This window comes from Monomorium pharaonis, chromosome 6 (assembly GCF_013373865.1).
Source record: "Monomorium pharaonis isolate MP-MQ-018 chromosome 6, ASM1337386v2, whole genome shotgun sequence".
Lineage (NCBI taxonomy): Eukaryota > Metazoa > Arthropoda > Insecta > Hymenoptera > Formicidae > Monomorium > Monomorium pharaonis.
This window is the reverse complement of record NC_050472.1, coordinates 26952895-26978342: the sequence shown is the minus strand read 5'-3', so window position 1 is coordinate 26978342 and position 25448 is coordinate 26952895. Positions and strand designations below refer to the sequence as shown.

Sequence of the window (25448 nt, the reverse complement as noted above, 5' to 3'; positions counted from 1 at the left end):
GTTGACTGTGGGCAGGAAAGAGATTTCTATCGCTATTCTTAATTGCATTTTTTTCTCATTTTCAGAACGCGACGAATGTGGAACGACCTGGCGCTATATAGAACGGCATCGCAGATCATAACTGGTAAGTGTAACGTACACATCTCAGTAAGCAAAAAATAATTGAAGATTTTGTAAATCATAAACTAATACTAAGATTTTATTTAATTATAACTCTATCGTAGTTTATTATAACATTAAAATAACATTAATATGTATCAAATTTGTTAATTCTTTTTACGAAGAATTGTGATAATGATTTATTTGATGTTTTCAATATCATTTTAATTTTATACATACAGCTTTCAAATAGAAAACAACTAAATTTATCCAGTGAACCAAATTTCTTTACATCTTTTGTTAAATAAATGAGATTATGAACATTATGATTTATAAATTCTTATCCATATATAAGTCACCAAATTCTTTTACAAAATATTATAATAATTTATTTGCCTAAATACATTTTGTTAAATCGTCACATATTAGTATCCAAATTGCGCAATGTAAAGATAGAAAATGCAGGTAATAATGCCTTTTAAAAATATGGTTCCATCATCCATGGACCATAATGTAACAAAAAGTTCTAAATTTAACCGCTTTTCATCTGTCATATTATGTTATTAGTCTAGGTTTTCTTGCAAACTTATAACGAGTTGATTTACATATTAATTTCAGTTTTTTATTAATTGCATCAATATTTTCTTTATTAGACGAATTTTGTGAATGTCTTTAATACAAAAACTTAACAAGCATAATTTCTAATAGCACAAAATGCATATAGTCTAAAAAAACATTTGTGACAAGTCCAATTTTTAAATCACATAAAATAGACTTTTTTGGGATAATCTTCATTAGTCTGTAAATAAAATTCATTTATTCGTAGTTTTGACTTTAATTCTGAGAGAGTCATTCCATTGTTGGTAAATAAATTTTGGGCCAATATTTAGTATAGCTATTATAAGAGTTAAAAATTTTACACACATAAAGGCAACGCAAAGAATCTTACTAATGTTTACTTTTAAAACTCGATTATTTAAGTGCAAACTTTTTGTTTAAAAACTTTTCATTTTTTAAATAAATTTTTCTAAAAAAACCTTACTGTTATTAAGCTTATATCCGTGATAAACAGCAATTGGGAATGGCCTGAGTTGTTATAATTCATCAATTTTAACTAAAATAGACCAAAATTGACAGCCACAATTTTTCGATAGAAAAAATCCGTAGGAAAAAATTATTAAAAATTGCTGCATAAAAAATTGCAGATTTTTGGGCACGAATTTCTGCAGTTTTTAGAGAATTTTGTACAAAGTTTTCGCCTTCAAAATTCTTCTGCAAAAAATTTTGCAGGATTTTACGTAATTTTTTTAGAATGCAAAAAATTTCAGAAAACATTACATATAATTCTGGAAAATATTATGCAGAAAAATTCTGAAGGTAAATATATTGTACAAAAATATGTAAAATACGCAGAAATTAATCCACATAAATATGCAATTATTGGTGCAATAATTATGCATAATTTTTTCTATGGAAATCCATCAATATTAATTGATATGTTAAATCAATCTCTTAAAAAATTACTTTGAATTAATTGTAACAATACTTTTGGTTTAAATCTAAAGTGACGTGCTGGACGATTATGACAATTCTAGCGAAAATTATCCGTAATATTTGTATAGTTTGTGTTTTAATATCGTTTATAAACAGAGTTCTGGCGATTAAAAATTTCCAAATAATTTTTGAGCCCGAAATCAACGCGATACTCAAATAAAAGTGTCGTGCTGAGTAGTTATGACAATTCAGGCAACATTTCTCGATAAATCTCGTATAGTTCTGTGCTTTGATATCGTTTTTAAACAGAGTTCTACCGTTTAAAATTGTGCACATAATTTTAAATGCGCGAAAACAGCACGACACATGAATTAAACTGCCGTGCTGGATAGTTTTGACATATCTGGTGAGAATTCTCGACAGTTCTCGTATAGATTTGTGTTTTTCTATTTTTTTTGAACAGAGTTCTATCGTTTAAACGTGTGAACATAATTTTAAATGTGTGAAAACAGCACAACACACAAATTAAACTGTCGTGCTGGGTAGTTTTGACATATCTGGCGACCATTCTCGACAGTTCTCGTATAAATCTGTTTTTCTAATTTTTTTAAACATAGTTCTATCGTTTAAACGTGTGCACATAATTTTAAATGCCCGAAATCAGCACGACACACGAATTAAACTGTCGTGCTGGATAGTTTTGACATATTTGGCGACAATTCTCGACAGTACTCGTATAGATCTGTGCTTTCTAATTTTTTTAAACATAGTTCTATCGCTTAAACGTGTGCAAATAATTTTAAATGTCCGAAATCAGCACGACACACAAATTAAACTGTCGTGCTGGATAGTTTTGACATATCTGGCGAACATTCTCGGCAGTTCTCCTATAGATCTGTGTTTTTCTAATTTTCTTAAACATAGTGCTATCGTTTAAACGCGTGCACATTATTTTAAATGCCCGAAAACAGCACGACACACGAATTAAACTGTCGTGCTGGATAGTTTTGACATATCTGGCGACAATTCTCGGTAGTACTCGTATAGCACCGTGCTTCTATATCGTTTTTAAACAAAGTTCTAACGTTTAAAATTGTGCACATAATTTTAAATGCTCGAAATCAGAACGACACTTGAATAAAAATGTCGTGCTGGATAGTTTTCACATATCTGGCGACAATTCTCGACAGTTCTCGTATACTGCTGTGTTTTTCTATAATTTTTAAACAGAGTTTTGACGTTTAAACTTGTGTACACAATTTTAAATGGCTGAAATCCGCACGAAACCTGACTTTAATTGTCGTGCTGGATAATTTTTACATATCTGGCGACAATTCTCGACAGTTCTCGTATACTGCTGTGTTTTTCTATAATTTTTAAACAGAGTTCTAACGTTTAAACTTGTGTACACAATTTTAAATGGCTGAAATCAGCACGAAACTAAAATTTAATTGTCGTGCTGGATAGTTTTTTCATATCTGGCGACAATTCTTGACAGTTCTCGTATACTGCTGTGTTTTTCTATAATTTTTAAACAAAGTTCTAACGTTTAAACTTGTGTACACAATTTTAAAAGGCTGAAATCAGCACGAAACTTAAATTCAATTGTCGTGCTGGACAGTTTTTTCATATCTGGCGACAATTCTCGACAGTTCTCGTATACTGCTGTGTTTTTCTATAATTTTTAAACAGAGTTCTAACGTTTAAACTTGTGTACACAATTTTAAAAGGCTGAAATCAGCACGAAACTTAAATTTAATTGTCGTGCTGGATAGTTTTTTCATATCTGGCGACAATTCTCGACTGTTCTCGTATACTGCTGTGTTTTTCTATAATTTTTAAACAGAGTTCTAACGTTTAAACTTGTGTACACAATTTTAAAAGGCTGATATCAGCACGAAACTTAAATTTAATTGTTGTGCTGGACAGTTTTTTCATATCTGGCGACAATTCTCGACAGTTCTCGTATACTGCTGTGTTTTTCTATAATTTTTAAACAGAGTTCTAACGTTTAAACTTGTGTACACAATTTTAAATGGCTGAAATCAGCACGAAACTAAAATTTAATTGTCGTGCTAGATAGTTTTTTCATATCTGGCGGCAATTCTCGACAGTTCTCGTATACTGCTATGTTTTTCTATAATTTTTAAACAGAGTTCTAACGTTTAAACTTGTGTACACAATTTTAAAAGGCTGAAATCAGCACGAAACTAAAATTTAATTGTCGTGCTGGATAGTTTTTTTATATCTGGCGACAATTCTCGACAGTTCTCGTATACTGCTGTGTTTTTCTATAATTTTTAAACAGAGTTCTAGCGTTTAAAATTGTGCAGATAATTTTAAATGCGCGAAATCAGCACGACACTCGAAAAAAATGTGTCGTGCTGGATAGTTATGACATTTCTGGCGACAATTCTCGGTAGTTCTTTTTTTTTTCTGTGTCTTGATATTATTTTTAAATAATGTTCTGTCGTTTAAAAATGTCCATGTAATTTTATATCTTCGAAATCAGCACGACACTTGAAAGAGGTGTCGTGTTTAATAGTTATGACAATTTTAGCGATAATTCTCGGTAGTTTTGGTATAGTTCTGTGCTTTGATTTTATTTCTTGAACATTGTTCAAGCAGAAATTTTGTAAAAAATAATAATATTTTCAAATAAGATAACATTTTCTATAATCTAGAAAATGTATTATACATTTTCTAGATTGATATAAAATGTATAATGCATTTTTTTAATTATAGAAGATAAAAGATATTATCTTATTTGAAATAAATATTATTTATTTTTTACAAAACTTCTGCTTGGTATTATTAAAAAAAATATTTATTTTAATCTAGTAAATTTGTTTTCAGTGTAGTAAAAATAACTATGTGTATATTATTTTTGTTTCTAAAACAATATATGTTTATTTATATTTATAAAAATGAAGTTACCTTATTAAATCACATTTATTTATATATTTATATATTTATATAATTTAATAATAATATTTGTATATATTTAACTATTAAATTAAATATATCATGTGCGATTTAATTTATACATAATATGCATTTGTTTTTAAATAAATGTAATCATATATAAAAAATGAGACGATATAATTGGTAAATATAATTAATTATATCTTTATTACTTTTTAACATATTTTAATTAATGAAACAAGATAAGTCATTTTAATATGCAAACACATTTCGTATATACGTATACAACAAACGAGGTGCTTGAATTAATTAATAACGTTTATTTAAAAAATGCGATCTGATTCGCGATAGACAATTACCGGCGGCGATTATATAGTAGCATCGCCGAGAATTCCTGCATGACATAAATATATATATCGGAAATCCGTATCCTTGTACTACCTTTATCACTTCGTAGCGCGAGAATTGCAATATACTTTTTTTTTTCTTGTCTATTGCCAAACGATAATGATAAGTGTGCGGTAACTCGGAGATACAAGACAATTTCATTCCACTCAATGAATATTGTATTTTGAATATTTATGGAATGTCGTGACATTACGCATATATAATACGCATAGTGCATGCACAAAATTAATAAATTTATCGTCCCTATTTCCTCGACAGTTGTAACAAATGTGTTACATATACAATAATATACAGGGTTAAAGATTAAAATTTTTTTTATTTCCCAACGATTTAAAAATATTCGGGTTTTTGCAGGAAACCCTTCAAATATATCATTGAGGAACGTATTTGAACGCAGCGCATTTTCCGACATATTTAAATGATGATGGTCATAATTAAAATGTCATGTAAAAAGTAATGTAATGTAATGCCTTTCCCACGTTCAAGGAAAATTGAAATACATTCTAGTATGGAAATAGAATTGTCGCTGTCCTGAATTCTGTTCGTTTCACTTTTTTTATTCTTCTTTTGTAACGTTTATATGTCGGTGTATATGTATATTATCTATAGAACGTATATGCGGACGTTTTTGATATCGTGATGAGGAGGAGAAAGGGAGAGAAGGAGAGAGAGAAAGAGAGAGAGAGAGAGAGGGAAACAGAGAACGGTATAGAATGCAATTAAAGCAAAGCGATTAAGTCTCGAAACATTACGCAATGACGCTTTTTTGTGGAACTGCGTTTATACGCAATCCTCGAGAAAATTGCGTCCTCGTAAAATTAAAATTATCTACGTCAAAAATTCCGCAAGGAAGCACTACGGATTTAATCGTTCGTGCGATCATGTACGCTTGACGTGTGCTTCTCTCTGGGAAAAAATACCTACATCGCGCACTTGTATGCGTCGTATTGGCTAATTAACGTTTACCTTAGAAAAAAAATACAGCGTCCGCTCGTTAAAACTGCAGGCATGTGATCGCATTGTCATTAACGTGCACGATATGCCACGCAATGCCACGTTTACTGTACAATTTGACTTAAAAAAGAAAAATGCCATGAGATTGAATGCTAAGTTTCAAGCAAGCGGGAAATAAGCTCTTTAAGTTATATAATTTAAAAGTTTTTATTTTATTTTATATGTACACATTTTTTTAAATTATATTTTATTTTATCTTATATATACACATTTTTTAAGTTACATTTTATTTACATGTTCAATTTATATATTTGCTCATATATTATATATACTTCATAACGAGATAAGCAAGATGCGTCCACTCGTGTTTAGAATTATCGCATTTAATCGACTCTTATCGCGTGCAACTTTAGACCTGCAACTCACCATTCGACGATAAAAACTGAGAAATGTGTAGGAAAGCCCGAAAATATATTTATAAAGTATTCGATCCAATCGTGTCTGACTCTGTCTGTCGATGAAAAAATGGATGAGCTTATCGGACGTGATACTACGAGAAAAAAATTTTTACTAATCTTTATAATACTATCGTTATATCGTTTATCTTTTACGATCCTGCTCTTGATTATATAAAAACATCAGACGCAAAACAGCTACTTGAAAGAATAATTTTGATGATGATCCGGGACATCCCATGTTTCATAAAGTTATCAAAAACTAGCACATTCTCTTACCTGTATTCTTATTTTTTGTCAAACCAATTTACTTAAAATGTTCTCAAAAAAATCGACGAGACTACGATAGTATAGAGCTAAGGTCAACAAACTATGAAATTTACAATTTTATCCAAAAATTTATTTTCTCTTCTGTTATACAGGGTGAGTCATACGTTTCAAAATTTTGTGAGCGTGTTTTTAGATAGGAAAAGGGAACAAATGTTTGTACGAACATTAGGTCGAAGATGCTTCATGAAATAATGGAGATAAACAGATTTGAAATGATGGCTGAGATCAGATTCTTTATCTTTTTTGACAGATAATTAGTTTTGAAGATTATATATGAAACACCAGTTAACAATGAAGAACACTTGTAGGAACATTATTAAATAAACACTGTATTGTCACTTTTATTCTTTTGACAATGGAGCATTCTTCAGTCTAATGTTGAGGAACATTTGTCCTTCCTCTTTGTCTCGCACACGCTCGCGAAATTTTAAAACGTACTTATGGCACATCTTGTACACAATGTCCTCAATTTTGTCTTCTGGTCTGTAAAGCTTACAATTATCCTCTACCTTCCATCTACCTACTCTCCTTCACGGGAAAAAAATTAGTCAAACCCTGACGTAAAGCGATCAAAGGGTGATGGGAGTGAAAAAGAGTGAGAATAGTTGAATCGATCTGGATTTCGCGGAGCAGGTTCTCGGAATGCGATGTGGATTATCGATGAATTAATTAGGTCGACATGACGTGACAAAAACTAAATTAGCGATTTACATAAGCTACCGCGTCGCGTATCTGTCAATATCTCTACAAGACATACATACGCGCTCGTTACCCTTGCAAATAAACGCAAGATAAGAAGCAAGCAAAAAAGTCGGTGGGCAAAACTCATCAAATATTTTTGCGATATTTGCGATGTGTATGAACGTAGCAAATCGCGCGCGCTAAGCGACCGGTGCGAGGAGAAGCATCGTCTTGTGCCTCAAAATTCATTGGCGAACACGCACATTGTCGCTCCGTTCGTCGATAAGGCACGCAACTGAATTCAGCGTTTACAGGTGCAATCGCCGGAGATTTACATGGCACGCTCTCGAAATTTTTGAGCGACAGCAATTAAAAATGTCGATATTGTAAAATTACGGTATTGCTACGTGGCAAATGGAATTCGAACACGTGTGTAATTAGACGGGACGCGTAACAATATAGTTATCGTGAAGAGAGATTAAGTAAAATATACGGTTTCTAACCGTCGACGACTTCTGATCGAATTCTATTGACATTGTTTACTCGACGACGCGGAATATTTTACGAATTCTGTGCGATAGGAAATCATTTTCAAAAGACATATATTTGCATATTTATCGTAAACAAATCGAGCGAAAGTTCCACATTTGTATTTTGGATGATTCGATAACTCGTCAATATAATTGATTGTTTTTTCACAAGTAAATTCGTGAAATCGAATTCTCTGCCCCAAAAGAGAACCCGATTACTTCAAACGTTAGAAATAATTAGGTCTCTTATTAAAAATTGTGACAAATACGCAATTTTATTCTAGTTAAATTAAATTTATATTACATACTTTTTAAACTTAATCCCTACGCAATATATACAATCGCTATCAACTTTAACCCTCGGTTGTCACATCTCTGCCCAGTCGCATCGTTGTCCAGTTACAGCTTTCGAAATGGGATGCAGTTTTTAAACCAGCAGTAATATTGAAACGAAAAAATTTGTGAATAAACATTAACGTTTCTAAGATATCAACGTTGTTTCAAAATTAAAACTCAGCTAACTTAGCGGCTAAAAATTTTTTTAAATATGCATTGCTAAAGTTGATGTATGTGTTTATTGGACTCACAATGGCAATCAAAGGTTAATTAACTATTTCCTTTTTCAAGAGGACGAAATGGCTCACTTGCTTATATACCATCGGTGCATTGAGCGCTCGCGATAACGCGGATTGACGTGAAATGCATTTCGATATCACACATAAATTATAATATTATTGAATAACTATGCGTGATAATTGTCAAAGCGTGTTTTTCTCGGGCATCTCTCCTTCATGTGGATACGAGATCTTCGTTAAAAGTTCGCGACAAAACGACAAGTGGAAGACCTCGAGAGTGCGAGTCAGAACGACGTCTCGGGATGACCGTGAGATCGTTAACAAGTCCGGGCTGTTTTTCCGTTTTTTTCGAGAGCCCAGTACACTCTCTCGGACATCACGAAGAGGAAAAGCCCGTGTCACGTGCAATCTCATGATTTTTCCGCTATCGATTCCGCCCTTGTCTCCGCCATCTCGTCCTTCTTCTTGAGCTTCCTCTCCTCCCGATCTCGTATAACGAAATCGGGATCGTTCCAGTATTCAACCTCGCCGCTAGCGTATATGACGAAGATTATGTTCGTCACGATGAAGACGCCCAGCACGATCCAGAAGACGGTTCGCCACTGCATGAGCGTTTGCTGATGCGCCAACTCGCCGACAATGTACGGTGTGATGATACCGGTAAAGGCGCCAATTCCATTCACCAGTGCCATCAAGGTGCCGGAATAATTGGGGCTGAGATCTAACCCGTTGACTTTCATTCCAGGGTAGAAAGTACCTTGATACAGTAAAATAAAAACAAATGTTAAAATGATAAAGAAACTTTACCAATGAAGATGAAAGTATGTAACACTGTGAGAGATGGATGCGCAAAAAAATTGATTGATTAATATTTCTTTTCTTTGCTAGATTATTAGATCTGTTGAGTTACACGGTTTTACTAAAGAACGGTTTTACTAAAAATTTAGCTAAACGCGTAAGTGATTTTGTCAAAATAATTATATAAGACGCTCAAACTAGTTGTTAGAGTCAAAATTTGTTGCAGCATCATGCTTGAGCGTTCTAGGTAATTATTCTGTCAGAACAAAATCCATTATTTTCTGCAAAACCATTTTTCCCGTATAAATGTTCGTAATAACTTGCTTAGCAAGCTATAATTTTACTGTATTGATCTCTTTTTCCCGCGCGTCAATTTGCATCTACATACCCATCAGAGCCATGCCGATGGTGAACATGGTTACCACTAGCGTTCGGTCGCATTTGGAGTACGAGGCGGCAATGATGAAGACGCCCGGGCCTATAGAGGCGATCGTGGTGCCGAGTTTCCTCACGTTGGTGCGCGACATAACGCCCTTGGTGATCATCCAGTCAGCCAGATAGGACGACCCTAAGCTGCTGAACCACATGACGAGATAGGGCAACGCTGAGACAAACCCGTTGCTCTTGATGGTGTATTTAAGCACGCTGCTCATGTACTTGGGCAGATCGGTGACCAGAGTGAAGAAACCCCAGTCGTGGCCGATCTGGGCGGTGATCAAGGCCCAGACGGGTGCCGAGCGCAGCATGTGTCGCCAGGGCACGGGCGGTGGTGTCTTGTGAGTGTGCTCGTTCATACGCTCGTGCAGGTACTTGCGCTCACGATTGGAGATGAACGGATGCTCGTCCGGATTGTTGTAGCAGATTAGGACAAACACGACGAACCACAGCACACCGATGCCGCCGAATACATAGAAGACCGTGGGCCATTCGAAATCGTGCAGGATTAAGCCGGACACCACGTTGGCGAACACTGTGCCCAGCTGGGCTCCGGCGAACACTAGCGAGCCGATCACCGACCTCTCTTCCGGCGGTGTCCACTGCGCCAACATGGCGTTTAACGCCGGGAAGGTCGTGCCCTCGCCAAGACCCATGAGAATCCTCAACACGATCAGACCGGTTGCCTCACCCCATTTAACCACTACCGGTGTCAGCAAGGTGAATATTGCTGTCGAGAGGATGCCGACACCGAGGGTGTACTTGCCACCGAATCTTTCAGATAGCATCCCGCCCGGCAGATGCGTGATGACGTAACCCCAGTAAAAGGACGAGAGAATAAGACCCTGAAACAGATGAAAGAAAAAAATATGGAGACAAAATAAAGATAAATAAGTAAAGAAATGCGAAAAGCAAGAGCGAAAATTAAAGTGAAGGTAAAACCTAAAGATATGTACAAATAAATCATTTTAGCGCTAAGAAAAGTGATTACTCAGTTTTAATTTTCTTCTTTTAAGTGTATAACTGGTGTGTCTTTACAAAGAATATTTTTTTAATAACTCAGCAATTGATATTTTTCTGATGTTATTAATCATTAAAAATTATTAAATAGTATGATCTTGATATTATTAATAAGGTATGATTTTGTGTATCTTTTACCTGTGTACGTTCATCCCAGTCGTATCGATTGGGATCCACCTTAGTCTCGTTTTTAATTGATGGTTCCGCAGGACAAGTGTGATCGACTGTGTAATTATGCTCTATTGGAATCGCCATCTCTGTAATAGTGATCGAGAGACAGATTCTCATGGTATAGGCATTCAGGATCGCCAAAAATCCCATGATAGCGAATATCCATCGTTGCGCTAATCGGCCGCCTGCAATCAACAATTTCGCGAGTTCTACGTTATTAATTCCAAATTTAATCGATTGAGGCGAGTTCTAACAGACAAGCCATTATACTGTAACATTGCAATTTCTAAAAGTAGACATTTTACCATTGCTACAACATTTCGCAATGTTGCAATCTTATATGAAATATTTCTGCAATGCTGTTGCAATCATTCTGTATGAGTAGATACAAATCAGAAAATAATTTTGTTGGACCATCAAAATAATTATATAGGATGCTTAAGCATGATAAGCAATGCTATAAAAAGTTTTGACATTCTAGTAATTAGTCTGCTTTGAGTATCCTACATAATTATTTTGATGGTCTAACACAATTATTTTCAGAAGATCTGTATCTAGTTAAATTTTAAGTATTTCAGCAAAACTGTTCTTTCCGCGTGTCCAATTACGTACAACGCGTTAAACTTGTTTATTAAAAAAATTATTTTGTTATTTGTTAAAATTATTAAAATGTAATCGGGAGGCAATGCAGCTTGCGAGAAGTAAATCTCAAGGTATTATGATGGAATCTATTTTATCATATATATGAGAATAAAGTGTGTGTGTGTGTGTGTGTGTGTATATTATACTATATTCTTTACTCTCTTCTACAATATATCGCCAAAAAGGGGACACTTGGTTTATGATGGAATCTATTTGTTTATGTAGAAGTTGAATTTATGCACGAGATTTTAAGTTTTATTGGGCGTTAGATTAGATCGTGTTACCCCTCACTTATCTGGACTAGGACTTTATTATTCGATTATTTGTCGTTTCTTTCATCATTATTACCGATGTACATTTTTCATAATGGTTTCTTTTTCCAATAAATCGTTCACGTGACGAAGTTTTTGCAGAATATTACTTTTGCTGTTCTATCGAACCTCGTGACTCAGGCAAAACGTTGCGATAACGGTAATTCGCAAAACGAAGCTCCATTTAGCGAGAGATATATCTCACAGTTTTAATAAAAAAAATTATTTTTCTATCTACCTGTTTTTAATCTAATATTGCTATACAAAGATATTTCGCGCATGTTTTTGCAGCTGAAAGACTTGTAATAAATCATGTTATTGAAGTTATTGATGGGAAAGATTTAAAAAATGGTAATAAGTATCTGAAACATCAAGTTACAATTTCTATTATTATTGGTTTACGCGCCAGTGCCAAAAAAGAAATATATAACTTAAATAACACGGCAACTCTTTCCTATAATTTTTTAGATTTCAATAAAACACGATAGTAAAGCGATGGGACTTTTTCATAAGCAATGGTATCATCCGGTCAACCTTTGTGCCCCGGTTTTCTTCCCCGGTTTGGTGAATGAACCTTCAGCCGTGCGTTTTCTATTCCACGGCTGTCCGTTTGCTATGCGATCACGCACGCACGTACAGAAATACGTGCCTCGACATACGCAATGGCACACGCACCTCGGAGAAGTGGTATGCCCCGTGTTCTCGGTGAACGCACCTGGTGCGACTCGGCCGCGTCGCAACAGAGAGGTACCAGTGCATTTTCCGGTTCCCGCGTGCATTCAGTCGATGTCTTGGTCTTCCGTTTCCTCGAGGATTTCGCGTCCAGGATTACGTGTTACAACACAACCTCCCTTAAGATCCGCGGAATCGACAAAGATACATCTTTCTCGCTTGGCCTTTGCCTACATAGCGCCGACAGCTCGACTATCACTCATCCAACCATCCATAGTTGATTGCCATTCTTTCCTCGTATGCGGTTTCAAACTTTCCTTGTCGGTGCCCTAGACGGCACATCTTCGAGGATGCACGCGCCCAACGCGTAAAAATTCTCCCCGGAGAATCCCGTTAGCCGCGTTATTTACATAGGAAACGTTTGATGCACGTACGTACGTACGTGCGTGCGTGAACGCGTTATCGAGGTAAAAGTGAGATCGCGGGACTAACTGCTTATACTTGTAGCAAATTACGTACACATTTCTTAGGATAAAGTTTCAACATTTTTATACCAACTGGAACACTCTTCAGAAATACTGAAAATGCTGATCTTTTCTTAGAATTTTTCACATATGTGAGTTCTGAAATATTCTAAGATTTTTAAGATTTTCTATTTTATAATTTCTGAAATCTTATAAAATATGAAAAAATTTCTAATTTCTCTAATCACCGGGGTTACACAACGTTTCAAAAAGGAAACGGGCTGTTATGATTAAAGATTACGTTAAGCTTAAGTTAATAGATATTCTTAAGTTGAGTTGAAAAGTTTTATTCAAAATTAATTAGAAACAGAGCTTATCTACTTACATCTTCGTATACGTAATATATTGCTCGGATATTCCTTTCATTTTTATCTATTCTGACGTATGTACATTCTTATCTACATATTTGTATTTTGTTGCGTAATTGATTAATCAATCAGTCGCTAGATCTGCATCTATCCATCTGATTACATTATTCGCAATCTATTGCTGTAAGTGGAATAGTTTCTAGTTAGTCAGTAATTGATTTGTAATTTGCGAACGGAAATCTACTTTTATTGCACAAAAATCACGAGGTTATCCATGTGAAACTAAAATGAGAGATAACGACGGGAACAGTGCGAGTTTCCTCGAACGGTCGTTCGTTGTTGTTCAATGAATGAAAATTCTGTACTCGTGACTGAGGCCATTCCATTTCTCATTAACACCCGAAGTATCAATATTTTTTATTCATTAACGATCAGTTCTGCCAGCGATTAACTGTAATCTCAGTTTAACTGCTTTTTATTTTTTTCAGTTCCTAAAACTTAAAAACGATATCAAGTTAAGCCGAGATTAAAGTTACTCCATATCGAAATAAAAGACATAGAAATGAAACCATAAAATCTTACAATTGAATCGTTATGAAAATGAACAAAGTGATGACAAATTTAATATTTTATCAGGAAATAAGTAATGAAAGTCATAAAATTTTAGAATCTTTTGTACACAACAGATAGGATTAATCTAAAAAATATAATTGGATTAATTTAAAAGATTACTAATCTTAATGTTTAGATCATTAATCTAAAAAAAAATAGAAATAGTCAATATGATAATTGCATGCTTGACATTTCTAGTGTTAAACTGTGTAACCGAGTTTTACGCTCGAACTTTCCTCGTGCACTGGGAAAAACCATGCGCGAGTGTCTTTCTCTTTCTTTTTCCTGCTTTAGGAAAAGTGGACGGCGGAAATCACGCGTCTTGCAAAAATCTCGCAAAAAAGAAAATTTCGCCGCGTGTCTTACGAAAACCGCCAAACTATACTTGCTTGATCGATAATTATCGCGCGCGCGGTGCGGAGAGAGAGCTTATTTTCGCGAGAGGACACATTTGGGAACGAGAAAAATTCCTCCAGTCGGGGAGATTCGTCTTCATCCGTGGAAAAGAAAGATAAAGAGAGAAAAAAGGTAAAGGCGCGTTCTTGATTGATCTATAATTGAAAGGAGGAGGTACCGCGCGAGATTGAGACAGCGATTCTCTGTTTGGTCCACGTACGTTACGAGATTGTAATTAAACGTTTCTGTATTAAACTTTAATTATTGATATCAAACATTATGTAATAATAATTGCCGCGACGCTTTTTCCCGTTTCGTCTCAATTGTGGCGTAATCACACGTTTTCATACACAGACACACCGGCACCTCGTAAATTCCTCTCGTAAATGCTTCTTTCTTCTTTTTTCCTCCTTTCATCGACAGACGTCTCTTTGCTCTTTTTTTTTCGTTATTCGTGCGCGAACGGCGAAAGGGGCAAAAACGCGATCAAGAAAGCCCGATAGGCGCAGCACCGACGGGGGGGATGCCTTATCTATTATAGTAAAACCTACGAGATATGCATTTAATGCTGATACACGATGCTGCTGCACGTCAACAAGTGATAAATCGATGACACCATTATTTTTACATTTTTTTACACCACGTACTTGGTAGATTTGTAGGTGTTTTAATTATCCATGCACTTTTAATTATCCGAGGCACGAGCGTATGGTAGATAAGCGAAGATTGTTTTTGCACAATGCAACGCGATATCGTTGATAGATTTCCGGGGATCGGAACGAATTGTCTTCGTTTTTTTCCTTCCGTACGCGCGTGCGGATAAATCGAAGTACAGTTGAGACAGATTATTATCGAATCTGCGACATATCTGCGCGATATCTCGTGGGATATGAATTGGCGGAAAATAAACTCGCGACGACAACAGCGTTGATTTACAACGCACCGTCGTAATAATGATCCCAAGGCGATCGCGCGAGACGCACAAATCCGCTCGAGAGATTGCCTGTCACGTTTAGCATTGAAAGAAAAGAGATGTTAGACACCACATCATCGGACTTGCGAAATTATATTCCGTCGGAAACTGCGATTTAAGTCAGTCGCGATTACACTCGCACGCGCTTCTAAATATTAGCCTTCCACGTGGAGTGCTTGCTATCACACATTCCGGGATCACTTCTATTTTAGAAATACACGAAATGTTGTATGTGTTTTATTATCAGTCTTCGTCGCTGCACTCTGAATCATCGGAATTTTGTCCGACGATAACACTCGAATTGTCACTAATCTGTATACCGTTAAAGAGTCAAATATAAATCGTATTTTTTCTTCGAATTAATTAACATCTTGTCGTTTTTATTTTTTATGTGTGTCGAAATGTATTATTTTAATACATGATTGTAAAAAAGTAATTGCCTACTTTAATTAATCCATGTATTTTATGCTTATCATTGAAAAATGAAAGGAAAGGATGACCGTCGAAAATATTGATCGACGATGCTCTCGATGACTGCGAACTCGTTTCCCGCGCCTTAATCGATATGCGTAATCTCATTCACATATGCCAAAACGACATCTCTAATTCCGAACTATTTTGTATGTCCTGCGCTTATCTTCTGCTTACTTATCAAACAATCAATCAAGCATCGATATGGGATTCCACGATAAAATTTGTTCCACAAAGATATGACGCGCCTATTGTGCTTGTTGCTTCCGACTCAATTGTTCTGATTACTTCATTTATGTAAGATATGTCATGCATAAACATCGGTGCCTCGGTGCAGCATTTTATCGATCTTTCACACGAAATCGTTTAAAGGAAAACATAGAGCGATGACCTCCGTCGCATGTGGCTTCTATTCCAAAATCATATGATATAATTCTCTCGTGCGATCGTAGTCGCTAGTGTACTTAGCTTTAAATTTTTTTTTATTTTGATAAAAAACAATTTTCTTCTTGCCATATTTTTCTTTTTTTTAGTGATATGATCTTTAATGTTATCTTTATGTCACGGTTTTAGATTCTTTCATAATTTAAGAGCTCTGATAAGTGAGTAATTTATTAAATAAAGTTGTCATTATTAGTATTATATCTTTTCATACTCTTCAGAAAAAATGGAAAAAGACATTTTTCTTCGATTTTATTTTTCTGAAAAATTAAGGACGTACTATACAGAAAAAAGGATTTGTTGAAACAACTAATTGTAAGAATTTCATTAATTTAACAGATCCACAGTCGTAATATACCTACAGCCAATTTTTTATGTTAAAGTAGCAATATTTTACAGTTTAATAAAATTAATGATTTATAACTAATTATATTTTTAAAATAGAGAACAGAAAATTTATTAATACAACAAAATAATTTTTTGCGAAAATCAAATATATGCGTTAAAATTTTACAAAACATCCTATCTAAAATAAGGCATACTTTTGCTGCAGCAATTTTCATTGTGGCAAAGAACAAATCGCTCTACCAATTTATTCATTGCTTTCAAACATCATTTCTTTGTTAAACTATTAAATTTCCCTAATTACAGATCGAACTGGGACAGTAGACTGTAGCTTCGCTAAATCATCCAATCTATATTTTTTCCGCGAAAAATCGAAGCAAACGAGAAGAGCGAGAAGATGAATCTCTTTTTATATCTGTATGTATCTTTCGCGCGCAATACCACGCTGGAACAGCGAATGCTGCGCGCTGTCAAATCAAAGTCGCGAACACAAGCGGACGAGCGCCATCAGGGGCATCAGGAATAATGTAACATATGTATTGTACTTCATATCGTCGTCACGCAATCTCTATTAATTTTTGAAAAACGCCGGGACGCATGGACACGATCAAATTTCACGGCACACGCTCGCGCCGCATAACTCCCATGTATTGTGCATCCATGCGTGAAGTTTACGCGCTGCATATGCACATGCGAAAGATCGCGTATATACGTCTTTAGTGAGTAAAAAGAATTAATGTATTTGCATCATCCGAACGATCAATCTTGGAAGTAAATCAGAATTAGACGTTTACACGTGAAATATAAATAACAGTAATAATAATAATACATAATACAAAATAATAATAATTATGTGTGCATACATAATGTAAATTATCTTTTACGTGTCATTTATGTAAAGAGTAATTCATTGGTCATCGAAGATTCAGATTTTATCAGTAAATTATATTCCGTTTTTTAATTTTTTATAATTATATTAATACATTTTTATTTTTTCTCAGCATTAAAGATATATTAACACTTTCGTTAATTATTTTTTTGTGTATTATGTTATCCAATTTACATTGGTTGTATTGTGCACGTGAAAAAGATCCTATCCTATCCTATCTAAAAAAAGGCATGTAAAGTCGATTGCTCGCATTTCTCGAAGTTCATTGTTGTCGCTTTTCCGCGATGCCAATTGATTCTCTCGCTGCGCTTACTTCGTGTTGCAAGAGTAGCTGTCATTGCAATTGAATTTTGACAGCTATAAAATTTGTATAAATATTATTTATACATTTATTGTTGTAATTTATTTTTAAAAGGTGAAAAATAAAAAGTTAAGTAGCGCGCGCGAAGCACGCGTCTGTGGTATCTAATGGTATATAAACTTGAAATATTTTTTATATTCTTTGATAATAATGGTATAAATATTTATTTTAAATATTTTTATAAATGTTTATCATAATTTTTTTAATACCTGACAAACTCAGACATAAAAATATGTGAGCCAGGAGTAAGCCAGGAGTGAGCCGGGAGTGAGCCGGGAGTGAGCCGGGAGTGAGCCGGGAGTGAGCCGGGAGTGAGCCGGGAGTGAGCCGGGAGTGAGCCGGGAGTGAGCAAGGAGTGAGCCAGGAGTGAGCCAGGAGTGAGCAAGTAAGCGACTGGCTGGTTGGCTGGCTGGTTGGCAGTGAGTGAGTGAATAAGTGAGTAAAGACTGAGTAAAGAGTGAGTGAGTGAGTGAAGAGTGAACCAGGAGTGAGCCAGGAGTTAGCCAGGAGTGAGCCAGGAGTAAGCCAGGAGTAAGCCAGGAGTGAGCCGGGAGTGAGCCGGGAGTGAGCCGGGAGTGAGCCGGGAGTGAGCCAGGAGTGAGCAAGGAGTGAGCCAGGAGTGAGCAAGTAAGCGACTGGCTGCCTGGCTGGCTGGTTGGCAGTGAGTGAGTGAGTAAGTGAGTAAAGACTGAGTAAAGAGTGAGTGAGTGAGTGAAGAGTGAGCCAGGAGTGAGCCAGGAGTGAGCCGGGAGTGAGCCGGGAGTGAGCCAGGAGTGAACCGGGAGTGAGCCAGGAGTGAGCCGGGAGTGAGCCGGGAGTGAGCCGGGAGTGAGCCGGGAGTGAGCCAGGAGTGAGCCGGGAGTGAGCCAGGAGTGAGCCGGGAGTGAGCCAGGAGTGAGCCGGGAGTGAGCCGGGAGTGAGCCAGAAATGAGCAAGTGAGCGACTGGCTGCCTGGCTGGCTGGCTGGTTGGCAGTAAGTGAGTGAGTGAGTGAGTAAAGACTGAGTAAAGAGTGAGTGAGTGAGTGAAGAGTGGACCAGGAGTGAGCCAGGAGTTAGCCGGGAGTGAGCCGGGAGTGAGCCGGGAGTGAGCCGGGAGTGAGCCGGGAGTGAACCGGGAGTGAGCCAGGAGTGAGCCGGGAGTGAGCCGGGAGTGAGCGAGTGAGTGAGCGAGGAGTGAGCGAGCAAAGAGTGAGCGAAGAGTGAGCGAGGAGTGAGCGAGGAGTGAGCGAGGAGTGAGCCAAAAATGAGCAAGTGAGCGACTGGCTGCCTGGCTGGCTGGCTGGTTGGCAGTAAGTGAGTGAGTGAGTGAGTAAAGACTGAGTAAAGAGTGAGTGAGTGAGTGAAGAGTGGACCAGGAGTGAACCAGGAGTTAGCCAGGAGTGAGCCAGGAGTAAGCCAGGAGTAAGCCGGGAGTGAGCCGGGAGTGAGCCGGGAGTGAGCCGGGAGTGAGCCGGGAGTGAGCCGGGAGTGAGCCGGGAGTGAGCCGGGAGTGAGCCGGGAGTGAGCCAGGAGTGAACCGGGAGTGAGCCAGGAGTGAGCCGGGAGTGAGCCGGGAGTGAGCCAGAAATGAGCAAGTGAGCGACTGGCTGCCTGGCTGGCTGGCTGGTTGGCAGTAAGTGAGTGAGTGAGTGAGTAAAGACTGAGTAAAGAGTGAGTGAGTGAGTGAAGAGTGGACCAGGAGTGAGCCAGGAGTTAGCCGGGAGTGAGTCGGGAGTGAGCCGGGAGTGAGCCGGGAGTGAACCGGGAGTGAGCCAGGAGTGAGCCGGGAGTGAGCCGGGAGTGAGCCGGGAGTGAGCGAGTGAGTGAGCGAGGAGTGAGCGAGCGAAGAGTGAGCGAAGAGTGAGCGAGGAGTGAGCGAGGAGTGAGCGAGGAGTGAGCCAAAAATGAGCAAGTGAGCGACTGGCTGCCTGGCTGGCTGGCTGGTTGGCAGTAAGTGAGTGAGTGAGTGAGTAAAGACTGAGTAAAGAGTGAGTGAGTGAGTGAAGAGTGGACCAGGAGTGAACCAGGAGTTAGCCAGGAGTGAGCCAGGAGTAAGCCAGGAGTAAGCCAGGAGTGAGCCGGGAGTGAGCCGGGAGTGAGCCGGGAGTGAGCCGGGAGTGAGCCGGGAGTGAGCCGGGAGTGAGCCGGGAGTGAGCCGGGAGTGAGCCGGGAGTGAGCCGGGAGTGAGCCGGGAGTGAGCCGGGAGTGAGCCGGGAGTGAGCCGGGAGTGAGCCGGGAGTTAGCCAGGAGTGAGCCAGTGAGTGAGTGAGTGTGTGAGTGAGTGAGCGAAAAAGGGAGGAAGGGAGGGAGCAAACGAGCGAGCGTAACTAGATAAATATGTAGCTAGGTAGCTAGGTAGCTAGATAGTAGTAAGTATGCAAGTAGGTATGTATGTCGGTATGTATGTATGTAGGTAGGTATGTAGGTATGTATGTATGTATAATTAAACTTTACATTTTTTTATTCAAAATTGCAGAAGACGTTTAATTAATGTAAACGAAAGATAGAGAAAATCAAATTGTAATTATTATTATTTTTAAAGTAAAAAGTCAAATAGCGCGCGCGCAGCGCGCGCTTGTAATGTTCTAGTTTATGTAAATATAACGTGAACCATACGTAATGTAGACATAGATATTTATAGTCGATTTTTATTTCCATTGTTAACAGCGCCTTAAGTAATAACTTAATATGGTTTTCTGAGATTGGCTGAGATGACATCTTAAGACGATCTTAAATATAAGATTCGAGTAGGAATAGACGGTCGTAACCTTGAAATTTGCCAACATCGCAGTTTGACGTAAAAAAAGTCGCATTAATCGATAATACGAAAGTGATACGACAACAGCCCGCGATATCTATTATCCGCCAGTAATGCCAGGTTTGTTCGACGTTAAAGTAAATCGCGTTTCTATCGATTATCTTCTTGGGAAAAAGATATGTCGCGTGAAAATAATATTAGTAATAAAATCATAATAATAACGATAGATATCATTGACATTCTGGGAACGTCGAATCGAATCTTCACCTACGTCTCGAGAGCACTTGTGGCTTTAACAAACACCAAAAACCGTGACTCGATAAGGGTATCGGAGAGAGTAACTCAGCGATTGATCGATTCTGGTTTATCGGTTAGATAAAACTTTTTTTTTCAATCGTTATTAATTGACAATCGTGTCGATTCGATGGGAAATTCGATGGGGCCACAAAAGTTTCCTTATTTTGTTTAAAATGTCTGTCTGCAACGAGTAGTGACTAATCGTGGCACGGTAAGATGCAATAAAATGCAGTAAACCGAGAATCATTCCTTTTTTCCGGTGGTCCGGCGAAATCGTTTTTCCGTCTGGAGCCTTCAATCTGAACGGCGGCGTGAACGGTGATACATAATAAATACAATGAATACAACAAGGCGCGTTTCTCGACATTAACGGCCTTGTCGCCATTAACTAATAATCAAGCTGGAATTCTACGGCGTGCAATGTAGCGTGAAGAAACGACTTGTCACTTTGACAACGCTGTGTGTGACAATTGCTTTTCGTTTACAATTGTTGAAGGAATGCCGATCGCGCTTGCCGTCGAGGCCCGCTATCTTATCTGTATGTGATACGCGAGAAGTACCTGCTCAAAGAGCTCACGAAGCCTCACCGATAATGTTCTTTCTCCCATTTTTCCGCTCCTCTCTTCCTACTCCTCACTTTCGTCCTGCTACTGTACTCGCTCTAATATACTAATATTATACTGATACTAACTGTTTCAACATTTTTTTTATTCCTCAGACAGATGATAACGAGACGACCGTTTCCGCGATGGCGTGGCGCGGCCGCGGACACGCGTCCGTGCGACTTAATTTCTGTAATTACCCGGAGCTATTTTCGAAACGAACGACGGTAATTAAACGCTTGCAAATTAACTTGGAACGAGTAACAAATAGAAACGCGCGGAAACTGTCGAATTTACTGCCGGGTGCCATACATTGAAAAAAAATGGCGAGACGCAAGCGCGAAATCGACATTCGCTGGCTGATCAATCGTGTGAAGGATTTTTCTCTCTTCTGGGCAGCAATCATGTAACTTTTTCCTTAAGACGAAAACGTGAAAAGTGAAAAGTTTCATGTAACTATCTCTTTCTATTAGTGTTGAATAGAAAAAGACAGTAACTTGAAATTTTTCACTTTTCACGTTTCCATCTTAGGGGAAAAATTACATGATCGATACCTTAAGAGGAAAAAGCCGAACGGATCTCCGCGTGCACTATAAAAAAGTATGTAAAATAATAATTGTAAGGTAATGTAAAGTAAAATTGCATAAATAATATTTGTAAAATTATACAATTTGTAAGAAATGTATATAATTCTTTAGTATTTTTATCTCTAATTGTGCAAATATAATTTTCTGTTTTATAAAGGTAAATATATTTGGACAACTATGAATTGTGTAATTCTTACACATAATTTTTTTACAGTGTGCCAAAATTTATTCGACGTTTGATTTATTTACGGCTATTAAAAATTGCTCCGTACTTTCGAAGCGAGAAAAAGTACTTTGAATAGAAACTTTGAACGAGATTTTAAAGTAAAAAGGATTAACATTGGTCTAGTACAAAAAACTCTTTTATTTCTTGTTTAAAGAAATCTAAAATTAAATTCTTTTAAGTTTTACATTAAATCAAAGCTACAAAGTAAGAGCGTTTGTATTCGAACATTTTTTGTTATTTCTCAGGTAGCCTTATCAATCCGTCCTCATTGAGTGCATAACCGCATTACGCGTGACACAAGCCATTTATTCGATGAAAGAAAAAAGGAAGGAGACTTTTTGCCCGACTTAATTTATACGGCGATTAGATCTGCGTAGAATCGCGCTTTACCTTATCGAATGGCACGATTCACGGATGTCACACGAGCAAGCAAGAGTGGAGGTTTGCGTGCGCTTCACTCGTGCCGCTCACGTGCCTTTGCTATGCGAGGAATGTGAAAGAAAAAGCGCGAGGGATGCGACTTCCGGAAGCTGGTCACGCCTACCAAGATTCGCGAGAGAGAAAGGAAAAGGAGAGAGAGAAAAGAGAAAACTCGTAGGCTAAATAGAGTTAGACAAGGAGCGGAGCTTCCGGGATTTCTTTTCGCTTTTTCCGGTGTTCGCTTTTTGCGATTCTCACGCCGGGAAATCGATCGGCTCCGACACGTTTCGCGATTCAGATTAATTCGTTGTTGACGGGCAAGCCGTGACACCCTCGCGCGCACATTCCACCGCGCGTCAACGTCAGGAAGTGATATGAACAAACCAACGGATTGCAATTAAAGTCAAGGCACTTTCCGCGATCGGGCGGAACGTGAAAGCCGGCGGATCGCAGCATTTAGGGCAAAGTGGGATTTCTCATGATCGACGATCTTTGCGACTGTTTCCTCCGTTTTTTTTTTGTTTTTTATGTTCCCTTGCACAGCAAGAGGGTAACTTGATTGATTTTGTACATCAGTAATAAAGATTATCAGATTATTATTATCATTATTGATATTTTGTTATTAGTATTTGTCTTTAATGAAAATTTGTCGGAAATGAATAGTATTGAGCATTGTGTTTGCTAATTGCCATCGTAATTTCCGTCAAAAAGATAAGTACAATTTCGCAAATATGCAAAACCACGCAATTCCGTTTTTGTTTCGCACATTAACACTTAAATAATTACAATTAACTAAGATTAAATATAGTTTTCAAATGTTATTTTTATATTATATCAGCACGTCATTTCATGGTACCTGATTATATTCAGTCTGAAAAAATCAATGATAAGATTTTTATTTCTCTTTTGTCTCGCCTCTGAAAAATCGAATTGGCGAACAGTTGACTTCTGTCAGATGGCCCACGAAGATTTTAACACTCGTATTCGGCAGTCGGCGTTATTGAATTTTTCAAATCGCCGCGATATAATTTTATCCTTGTTGTATCACGCACTCGAAAGATTGCAACCACGTTTAATAATATCGTCATTCTTTTTTTTTACATTTAAAATTGATACCGACAAAAAAATCATTTACGCGCGCGCGATCGTCAAGATTCATTCGCGATAGATGGAATCGTTTATTATTACCACTCGGAATCTGTGATCGATGAAAGATATCGATCGGATACCTGCACATTTAACGTAACGGGAGACTTCCGTACTTACAGCACGCTTTCCACGCAGAGATCATCTTTGTGAGGGGTGTTAATTATCCTCGGGATAGTCGTTGAAATCCGGAGCTGAAATAGAAGAAACGACGGTGGCTCTTGGCTATCCCTCTGTGCTCGAGGTCGTCCTTTCGCCCTACGAGGGACGCGAAGGATTAAACCTCCTCCTTCTCCTTCCTCGTCGTCCTCGCCGAAGTCAAGGGACACACGTGTCGCGAGCGACTGGATTCGACACCCCCGTTAAGTTCGCTTTTATATCTGCATGTCGTGCTCGTCTCGCGCGTTTAACTAGGGTGGGGAAGACAGAGAAACGCGAGGTAAGAGCGACGGCGAGGAGGCGATAAGCCTCGGTCCCGGCCGTGAATTGGCCGCGTGCACGCGCTGCCGCGATGTTTTTCTGATTGATTGAAAGAAACACCGGGGACCGGCCGTATCAGACTGTTTTTCCCGGGCAGCCGTTGAACCTCACATTGCCACGCGACGATGACGCCACGCCCGACGGTGGAGAGGGATGCGTCTTTCCCTGAGGGAAAAACGCGTTTCGAAAGAGATGAGCAAAAGTATGTGCCGATTCTGGACTTTAACGCGATTTGCGAACATTTTCCACGAAATTAATTCGGACGCTGGAAAAAATAATGCGGAAAAGTCTGCAGATTGTGCAATGTATTTGCACTGGGAAAAACCTTTTTATTATCAACGAAATAACGAATAATTTAGATGAAATACACTGAACTTATTTAGTTAATATAAACAAATATTTTTTTATTCAAAAATTTCATAGAAATACCTAAACTTGTACAAAAAATGGAAAATAAAAAATTTAGTGTCTTTAATTTAATTAGTAAACAATGATACGTTATTTGAAGAATTAAATTACTTCGAGGACACACACACACATTTCAAAATATGAAATAAAATAAAATCTATTTTATTGCGTGAAACCCCGCTGAAGGAAGAAATCTTCTTTCCTGTCGCGCACCGGAAGCAGTCAGCTTCACGCTCGAAATGAAGATATTCATTTTCAATGAACCTTACCTTCAATATGAAGACAACTTGTTCTCCGTAATTCGTCGCTCGACAAATTCTTTTCACGTACGATTTCATGACAGACGCATCTACAACGCGACGCTCGGATCTGCATAAATTATAATTTATTATAATTTTTTTTCTGCTTTTTTCTGTGAGTATCCGACGCTGATCACGATTAATTAGATATTTATCTTGAGTTGGACACAAAGTCTGTCAAGTCTGACATAGTGTTATGCACTTTTCAATGCAACGAAAATGAAACTGAAGCAGAAAATCCACAAATAAGTTTCCTAAACGTCATTTTTATAATTTTTGTAAAATTCTTTAATTTTCTTATATATTTTTTAACTTTAAACAATACGAAAAATATAAATAATAATATTAAATATAAGTATTATGTACCGAAAGCGACTCCATTTTTAGAGCTCGTATTTAAAAACATAAAAAGATGCGCTATCATG

General features: G+C 37.6%; 2 protein-coding genes across 2 annotated transcripts in view; one reads left to right on the top strand and one right to left on the bottom strand.

The window, feature by feature from the left end:
• Positions 1 to 25448, top strand: part of LOC105831267 (cilia- and flagella-associated protein 52) — a 31883-nt gene that overhangs the window by 574 nt on the left and 5861 nt on the right. The window contains exon 3 of the mRNA XM_036288472.1: positions 66 to 124. Within this exon, the coding sequence (XP_036144365.1) occupies positions 76 to 124 (49 nt within the window). The 5' untranslated portion in view covers positions 66 to 75. The remainder of the gene's footprint in view (positions 1 to 65; positions 125 to 25448) is intronic.
• LOC105831269 (putative inorganic phosphate cotransporter) lies at positions 6714 to 24702 on the bottom strand. Its single transcript, XM_012671271.3, has 4 exons — positions 23957 to 24702; positions 10843 to 11060; positions 9638 to 10529; positions 6714 to 9208 (listed from the first exon to the last, which is right to left on the bottom strand). Exons 1-4 carry the CDS (start codon positions 23979 to 23981, stop codon positions 8862 to 8864), a joined length of 1482 nt encoding a protein of 493 aa, XP_012526725.1. The 5' UTR covers positions 23982 to 24702; the 3' UTR covers positions 6714 to 8861.